Below are 9,336 nucleotides of genomic sequence, written 5' to 3' on the forward strand. Positions count from 1 at the left end.
TCATGTTATAAGCCCTCAGAAGTTCCCAAAGAGTAGGTCTTGTGATGGAACACAAATTACAGGATCACCAAACCATGAAGCCAGAACTCCTAGAATTAGACTTCAGATGTTATAGGAGACCAATAGCTATAAGAAAAAAAAAAAGGCAAAGCTCCTTCTTTCTTTGTAAAACTTGAGGTTCAGCACTGCTGATCTCTCGCTATATTGGAGCACAAGGGCATGATCCACGGCAAAGGCCATGTGCAAGGAGCTGACAGCCACGTGAAACACGAGATACCGTCTGCCATAAGCAGGGAAGCTCCCACCCTAAGAGAGAAGATGTGGCACAAATCATCAATGCAAGGGACAGAGTGACAGGAGAGGGCTCTGGGAGCTGACAGGAGGGTTCACAAAGACTGGAGGACGGAAAGACATATTAACAAGCACTGAATCTATGTTTTCTTTTTTTTCCACGTTGCTTCTAACTTCACACTTTTCCGGTAATCCTCGTTCAAATAAGTCTACTGGACTTAGATCAACCCCCAAAACCTTTGAGCAAAACGATGTTTTCCAGGGACGTTTACAGCTGGTTCTCTGTTTTTACTCTTGATTTTCTCTGTTATGATTCTGGCATGTGTCTGCTTGTGTAAGGGCAGGAGTCGCCTGCTCACGTCAGTCTCTGAGTGTCCTGAGAGCAGCCTCGGTCTCATTTCTGTCCCTACCACAGTATCCAGGACTGACGGATGCGAGAGACACCTGTAGAAGGCAGAAGTGACTTCTCCTGGGCATAGAAAGTCACACGTGAGAGCGGATACAGAAAACACAGTGAGAAGAGGGAGACCCTGAGCGAGCCTCCTTGCTGGTCATCAGTCCGCACCTCTCCATCCTCCCCAGGGAGGCCCGCGCACATGGGAGAAGACCTGATGCCTACCAGTGAGTTCCTAGAAGGACGAGGGCGGAAAGGCAAAAACCGCTGTCCTCCTCCCGAGCCTGTCAGTCCTGAAAGAACCACAGAGAAGCACACTTTTGGGGGCCAAGCCAAGTTTACTGTCCAGGTGCAGGTGGAGTTCTCACTCTGGATTTCTGGGCAATGACATGCTCTGCACATGGAAGTTCGTCTTTCCCACAGGGCTCTCTTCTCGACTTCACCGCATCCCCTCTTAGATATTTTTGTTTCCGTTCCTGGTCTTGGAACAATTATGTGGAACTCTAGGTCTCCAGGGCTTATGCTCAACCTCCTACCCTGCAGCCCCCCACTCCCAACCTTCAAACCTGCCTCAGCCCTCAGCCCCAGGTTGCAAACATCTGCTAGAGTCTCCTAAAAGTTGGCCAGCCAATCAAGGGGGCAGTCAGGGTCTTAGCCTGCTCCCACAAATTAAAAAAAAAAAAGATCAGATTTCAAGCCATTGCTTGCCATCAGCAGAAATTTGTGCCGTGCTTCCTTCGGTGAGGCGGTCCCACCGTGTCTCTTTTGGGTGTGCTGCCTGCCCCTCAGCGCGGAGTGGCCAGGGGTGCTGCTGGGATCCAAAGTCCTGCCCAGAACTCCCCAGGGGGCCGTGGCTTTTCCCCGCCCCCTGTTCTACTTGAGGTCTCCACCCCTCTGCTTCTGCGAGGAAACACATGCTCCCTTCTAATGCCTCCAGAGTCCCCACACCGCTGCCCCCTCTCCCCGCCCCATTTCATGCTTTTCCATGCTTCGCTCACATGCACGCTTCCTTAACCACGCGTCTCTCTAACTAGTACATCGCTCCCCCAATTATAATTCTGCTCATTTCCCCCATGGTTCTTAACTCAACTTTAAAATGATCTGGCAAAATATTCATTTTCTCATTTGATTATTGATTCTTCTCAATGGACTGGAAAACCAATCATGGAAGATCCCTTTCCAGTTATTCCCAATGCCTGGCACGGCGCCTGTCACATAGTAAATAATGCTGTCAAATAAGTATTTGTTGAATGAAGGGAGGAATGAATGAATGAGTAAACGGATGATGAATGAATGATAGTTCTAAAGACACTGGGTTATAAATCTTTCAGTTTCCTCCCTAGACAGTGAGATGCTTGTATACGGGCGTCTGTTTACCACTTTGCTGTATCTCCATTGTCTATATAGGCTTGACGTTTGCAATAAATGCAGGTTGATTTGAGTAAAATCAAATCAGAGGAGACAGATGAGGGCTTCACAAGCATGACCGGAGGCCCAGGAGGCAGCCTTCACAGGCAGGCTGGGTGTAGATAAACCGATGTGGCAGGGTTGTGCCTCAGGAGGCGGGGTGAGGAGCAGCTTAATGAGAACTTGGAGGCGCTCATGCAGAAGGAGCAGAGTGGAACACAGACAGGAATCCAGCCTAGGAGTCGGGGGAAAAAATTCCAGTCCTAGGTTACTTTAACAGGGGTCTGTCACCTCTTCTCTCTGGGCCTTGCTTTGCTCATCTGTAAACAGAGTGAGACAGACCAGACTATGTGTAAGGTTCCTTCCAGCTGAAACATTGCATGGTGCAAAGTTTCACATTAGAAAATAAATGCCAGCTAAGAGGGAAGGTAACCAGCATTTTGCTCTGTCTGAGGACGCGTGATCTACAGTCAATTCACTCCAGGCTGAGCCAACATCCCCCCGTACACCATGCACACTCCTATATGTGTACACTCCATATGCACACTATGTGCACACAGAAGCCACACCAGCCCAGGGCCCACCTCTATCGCCAGAGAAGAGCTATGTGAACAGGGACAGGTAAGTGCACTCTCAAGGCTCCATGTGTAATGTTACGTCCAGGGAAAGACTAAGGTCTGGGAGGAGAAGGAGGCCCATCTCCTGGAAGTCTGGGCTCATTTCCACCAATGGCTCGGGGGAAACCCACTGCCAAGTCCTAGGCAGAATTTCCAGTTTGGCATTTTCTTCTCCCTCCTTAGATATAGAGAACCCCATCCCATGGCTGCCTCAAACAATCTAACTTTCATAAGGAGATAGAAGTAAGCTACATCTTTCTAATAAGTTTGTCCCTGGTCTAGGAAAAGCCAGCATGAGATCCCCTCCCCAAGCCCGGGGTTGGCATTTGCAAGAAATGCAAGTTCAGTGGAGTAAAATCAAATCCGGAGCCAGTTCAGGGCTCACGGTCATAAGGGGGTGGCCCGGGGGCAGCCTCTGCATGACTGATAAACTGATTTGACAGGGATGTATAACTCTCAAGCTAAGGCTGGTTTCGACATTTTTAAATGACTGCATTTTAAATAGTTATATAAGTACCTGCCATAATAGCTTCACTTTTGCTTCTTGGCCTACAAAACCTATAATATTTACAATCTGGCCCTTTTCAGGACTTTTGCCTACCCTTGCCCTAAACAACTGGTAAAACCGGAAGTCCCACTGTGGTCCTAGGGAGCGGGGACCGACCATCCATCCGGGAAGGTCTATGTTGGGGACCAGGCAGCCATTCTCCTCTAGTCCGCTATTCCCATTTCCCTCATCCCGAATGCCCTCCCCTCTTCCTAGCCACCCTTAAAGGTCTCCAGAAACTTATCTTTTCTGTTCCACTTCTCCTCACCTCCCACTCCTGACCCCGTAACACTTCATTTCGGAAGCCTTACAAGGCACTCGACCACACACTGTCTTGGCATGATTTGCTCTCGTTTTGCACCGGTTGCCTCCCCAGTGGGACTGGACGCGTATGAAGGCAGGACCACACATCAATATTTGTTCCAGGGTCCTCAGCGCATCCAGGAGTGCTGGGCCCAGGTAGCTACTGAGTAGGTGGGTGCTGCTGAGGTCAGAGTAGAGCACGTGAACATCGCCCAGGGTCACGCTTCACTGTACACGGCCTGCCACTTCTGGAGGGGACTTGGAGCAAGGTATCCTGCGCCAGGAGAAGCTTTGCCATCTGCTCCAAGCCTGGAAGTGCTCATATCCTTAACACTAGCACAACTCAAAACCCAACTTGGTGGAAAGTTTCTTCAAGGGCTGCAGTCTGTTCCATTTTCCTCTTCAGGAAATGTCCCAGGCAGGGCGAATTAAGGAGCTGGGGCTTTAATCTGTCATGTCTTAGGGTTCAGTGAGCATAGAGACAAGAGAAGAAAAAAAAATAGTGAGAAAGAGGGGACCTGATGCTTTGCGGTGGAGAAGCTATCCTGTCACCAAGCATAGACCGAGCATGACCCTGCTCTCTGTGCTGTGTTTGCCGAAGCTGGTACATTGTAAACCCAGGGATGGTTTCCTGCTGCAGGGGCCAAGAAGCAACATCTGGATAAAAAGCTTGGCTGAGGCCACTTGATCTAATCTCAGGAAGATAAAGGCGGTGGAAAATCAATGACAGCAGAGCAGGGGAGGGTGGGAGAGGACAGGGGGTGGGGGGTGGCCTTACCTCGGGCAGCCTGCGTAACAGCCTTGACATTCAAGTTCCTTTCCTGCTAAACATGTGAACAGGTGAAGCGTGATGTCTAGAGTGAAACAGTGGCGTCTATTTTTAAAACCATAGCAACAGGTGCACGGAGAAGACAGAGATGGAAATACTTGCACTACCTATCTGGCGCCCCTCCTAGGGCCTCAGGACAAGTACCTGGACAGAAGGCTGGAGCAGGGGACTAGGGTACCCTACCCCAGGGGGCTCTCTGGAACCCGCCTTGATACACTTTATAAACCTGCTCTGCAGTAACCCCTCCTCCCACGCGAAACAAGGAGACTCACTCTCTCATTTCCTCCTCTCCATCCCTGAGGATTTGTATTCTAAGCTTACACTCATTTACTGAACATTTTAAAGATGCAGGCTGTTCTACTTGGACCAACATCTGTCAGGCACCTGGATACATCTAAGATCTGGGCACTACTCGTTGTTGCTTAAGCCTAAAGGACTCAACGTTCAGGTCCAAGATGGTAACTGCTCTTTTGTCTTTAAGGGAGGATAGAGCCGGGGACCAGGTGGTCCAGTCCCACACATTAGCTTTAAAGCCATAGAGGGCTTGGAGGTGAGACTGTGTGGAGCTGAGCTTTGGCAAGATGCCCTGCTTTTAGGCAGATTGTGAATTATAAATAAATACAGTGTCTGTTCTTCTTCCTTTGCCTCAGCATGTAATGAAAAACAACAGAGCCCCGCCTGCAAAATCCTTCTGTTTTCTCCTCAGATTTGCTGCTAACAGTTCCTGACTGCAAATGACTCCAGGCAGTCCCAGACACTGGCTTTTATTATTGTGTTGGTGTCTTCTTTAAATCCACGCTGCCCAGACATCAGTTTGGTAGATCCTTCCTGGAGACCTGGATGCACCCTCAGAACTAACTGATAAGCTCACTGTTGTCGTGGGGGAGGTGTGATTGGGGACCACCAGCCAACCGGGCTAAGGATGTAAAACGACCAGTCTTTGGATTATTTAGCAGAAAAAGCAATAACAGGAATTCAGAGCCCATGGGAAAAGCTAATCCCAGAGGGAAATTGCAGGCACTGTTATACCTACCTACTGTGATGTTTTTCCACAACCATCCAGTGAAAAGGAAACAAAGGGATTCGTTCTGAGTTTAGAGATTACCCAGGGCAAGGCCACAAAGGAAACCAACCTTTAATGTCGACAAGCAAATCCTTCAGTTTGGCTTCTCACTGCCTCTGTCCTCCACAAGGGCAGGGCGCTCTCCTCTGCCACACCATGGTTGGCCGGGAAGTGTAACCAGGTGCTGTTCCCTCCCTCCCTCCATCTCTCCCTCCCTCCATGATTTTCACACCAGGGCTATGTTTTATGAACAGGTTTCATGTCTCCGAGAGTGAGGCTTATTTCTCAGAGCTGTCGAGAGCCTCGGTAAATAGGACTTAAAACTTGCAGACAAAGGAGAGTTTAGAAATCCAGCCCCAGGAGGCCACAGCGGGGAGCCTTTGTTGTGCGGCTGATCACCCTCTGCCTTTTAGCTTCATCCCCCCTCCACAGGGAGTCTAATACCATCAGACAATACGTCGCAGGGGTGTCCAAGTCATCAACAGCCTGAAACAAACGGAGCTCACTCCTCCTCTGTGAGGCATAGAGGGGGCCCAGCAAAAAGATGTTGATCAAACCATTAGCATTCCAAGGTTTCTACCCCAGTCAGTGTGGCATTTGCTCTGACTCCAAAACCAGAAACAGCAAGTGACAGACTATTTTTTTCAATTTCAAAAAAAAAAAAATACATTAGCTGTAGGAAAACTAACACTTGCCTCAACCAAGTAACATTTTATTTCCTGGGATAAAAATAAAGAGCATGAATTATCAGAAGTCTTCCCCCAGCATCATTAAAATGCCTTTAGAAGAAAGTTACAAGAATTGTTTAAGGCGCACAGAAAAAGTCAGACTTGCCTTTCTTCCAGAACATTCCCTGCCTTAGACACAAAGCACCAATATCACATCCCAGAAAAGAGAGAGGCTTGCAGACACAGGAACCAGAATGGCCATAACCAGAGTCTCTGCCTCTAATATAAGTATCACAGAAAAACGTCACAGTAACTCTCTTCCATAAATATGACATATGTCTTAAAAATATATCCAAAATATCTCCATCTGAACTATAGTACAAAAATCCACTCACCAGCCGTAAAAATAATATCCTCCCCCCACACACACACACAAATATAATCATATGTTAAGCAAATTTGGAACACACGGATGTTTGGGGGGGGTTACAAAGATCTCTTGGGATCTGGGCTATTTAAAGTCATTTTTGTTTGGGTTATTCCTCTGCTGAGTATAGAAAACTGGCTACAAATACATCCATCTCATAGGGCTCACCATTTCAACAGCTCCTGCGTCATGGAATGTGGTCCTTTTTAAAAATAGGCGACCCTTGGTGTCATGGAAAGAAGAGGAAAATGGGGGGATCCAGGGAGAGAGGGAGGGAGGGAGGGAGGGAAGGAGTGAAAGGCAGAGGGACAGACTTAGGTTATAGGTGGGTCTGAAATACTCTGTGGTATAAAGTAGGTGCCCAGGTGTAGGAGGCTTCTGCTGTCCCAGTCTGCCTGGATCCCCCCTTACAAATCTGTTTCTCGGCTGGCGTCCAGGCAGAGGGCATACAGGGACCTCCTCAAGTCCACATTGCTCTTGGCCTTGAGGTTACACTTTTCTAGGGGGCAGCTGCCCCTTCGGGCTCCCTCTGCATTATCCAGGGCCCCCGCAGCTTTGCAGAAGGAGCCCTTGTTGCAGCTGGCCTTCCGCTGGCCTCTGCTGTCCGTCCCCGTGCCCTGGCTCTGGCCGCCCTGCTCTTCCTTGAGGGCTGCCTGTTCCTCATGGTCCGTCTCCCGGTGGTAGAAGTAGTTGAAGTTGGAGACGATGACAGGCACCGGCAGGGCGATGGTGAGCACCCCAGCAATGGCGCACAGCGAGCCCACGATCTTGCCCCCTACAGTGACGGGCCTCATGTCGCCATAGCCCACCGTGGTCATGGTGACGACCGCCCACCAGAAAGCATCCGGGATGCTGGAGAAGTGGGTCTCCTGGTTGTCGGCCTCCGCGAAGTAGACGGCGCTGGAGAAGAGGATGACGCCGATGAAGAGGAAGAAGATGAGCAGGCCCAGCTCCCGCATGGAGGCCTGCAGGGTCTTGCCCAGGATCTGCAGCCCCTTCGAGTGGCGCGAGAGCTTGAAGATGCGGAACACCCGGACCAGGCGGATCACTCTGAGGATGGCCAGGGACATGGCCTGCTGCCCGTTCTGGCCGCCGCCGCCGCCGCCCCCCGGCTGTGGCTCGGCCAGCTCGGTGCCCAGGGTGATGAAGTAGGGGACGATGGCCACCACGTCGATGATGTTCATAATGTTGCGCGAGAACTCCGCCTTGCTGGGGCAGGCGAAGAAGCGCACGAGCAGCTCGAAGGTGAACCAGATGACGCACGTGGTCTCCACGATGAAGAAGGGGTCGGCCAGGGTCCGAGGCAGGAGCGGCGCCACCGTGGGGCCCGAGGGCGGCCCCCGGGCTCTGCTGCCGTTGGCGCCCCGGGCCGGGCCGGCAGGCGGCTGGGGCACCGGGGGGTGGCGGAGCAGCTCGCGCTCGTCCCTGAACTCCGGCAAGGTCTCCAGGCAGAAGGTGATGATAGAGATGAGGATGACCAAGACCGAGACGATGGCGATGGCGCGTGCAGACCCCGAGCTCTCCGGGTATTCAAAGATAAGCCACACCTGGCGCTGGAACTCGTTGCGGGGCAGGGGCTTCTCCTCCTCTTTAATGAAGCCCTCGTCCTCCCGGAAGCGCGCCATGGCCTCGTCGCCCAGCTGGTAGAAGCGGATCTCGTCCGCGAACACGTCCAGCGAGACGTTGACCGGCCTCCGCAGCCGGCCCCCGGACTGGTAGTAGTAGAGGATGCCGTCGAAGCTGGGCCGGTTGCGATCGAAGAAGTACTCGTTCCTCAGGGGGTCGAAGTAGCGCAGGCGCTTGGCCGGGTCCCCCAGGAGGGTGTTGGGGAACTGCGCCAGGGTGCCCAGCTGCGTCTCAAAGCGCAGCCCAGAGATGTTGATGAAGATGCGCTGGTGGTGCAGGGGCCCCGCGCTCGGCGCCCGGTCCTCCTCCGCGCCCAGCGTGGGGTCGCCTTCTCCCTCCTCGTCCGCCGGGGGCAGCTGCCTGGGCTGGGGCAGAGAAGGCAAAGGCCGCCTTCCCGGGTCCGCGCGCCTCTGCACGCTGCACCCCCTCGGCGCGGGCTCTTTGGGTCCATCGCTGAGCGCAGCCGTCGGGGGACACTGGAGCTCCCCTCCCGTGGCCTGGCCACAGCCTGCCCGGGCCTCGCCTCCTCCTTTGACGGTCATGGCCCCGCCGTTCTCCAGGGGCACCAGGGCGATCTCCATGACCCAGGAGCCGGGGGCATGCTGCGCCCCTGTCGACCCGCTCCCGAGCCCCCTCCTCACACTCCGTGGGTGCCCCGCATGGGGCTGGTCTCGCGCCTTCGGCCAAGCGAACAGTGAGGCGGGCCGGGGTTGCTGGTGCGATCCCCTCGCTTGGTCCTGACGTCAAGAAACCGCTGCCCTGCTCTCTGCCTTCCTCTGCTCTGGCAGCCCGTTACCAAGCAGCCAAATGCCTCCTTCCAGCAGATGCAACCTTCAGCCGCCCCTCTCAGGCTGCGCCGCGGTGCTTGGCCTCCACCCTGCACGCTCCCCGCCTCCTCCCCCCTCCCCTCCTCCTCTTCCCGCCTCCCATGCCCGGGTATCGTGGCAGCGGACGCCTCTCTGGAGGGCGCAGCAGGGGCCCCAGACAGAGGAGGGAGGGGGGCCGAGGAGGGCGCAGCCCTGCGAGAGAGGGAGGGAGGGAGTGGGGAGGATGGAGGAACAGGTTGTACCCAGAGCGCTGAAACTCCCAGGACAACCAGACGAGAACAGCTCTGGATTTCAGTTCACCTGGGAATCCGCTCAACGCAGACTGGAGACGAGGGGG

The 9,336-nt window shown here is 53.2% G+C and overlaps 1 protein-coding gene across 1 annotated transcript; it reads right to left on the minus strand.

The window, feature by feature from the left end:
* Positions 1–6,150: 6,150 nt before the first annotated feature.
* KCNA5 (potassium voltage-gated channel subfamily A member 5) lies at positions 6,151–9,081 on the minus strand. Its single transcript, XM_016162745.2, has one exon. The coding sequence runs from the start codon at positions 8,751–8,753 to the stop codon at positions 6,954–6,956; it is 1,800 nt and encodes a 599-aa protein (XP_016018231.2). The 5' UTR covers positions 8,754–9,081; the 3' UTR covers positions 6,151–6,953.
* Between the last annotated feature and the right edge of the window lie 255 nt (positions 9,082–9,336).

Source organism: Rousettus aegyptiacus, unplaced genomic scaffold, assembly GCF_014176215.1.
Source record: "Rousettus aegyptiacus isolate mRouAeg1 unplaced genomic scaffold, mRouAeg1.p scaffold_m13_p_2, whole genome shotgun sequence".
Taxonomy (NCBI): domain Eukaryota; kingdom Metazoa; phylum Chordata; class Mammalia; order Chiroptera; family Pteropodidae; genus Rousettus; species Rousettus aegyptiacus.

Bases quoted from the DNA above. Each gene is read 5' to 3' on its own strand.
- KCNA5 (XM_016162745.2), bottom strand. From the start codon at position 8,753: ATGGAGATCGCCCTGGTGCCCCTGGAGAACGGCGGGGCCATGACCGTC.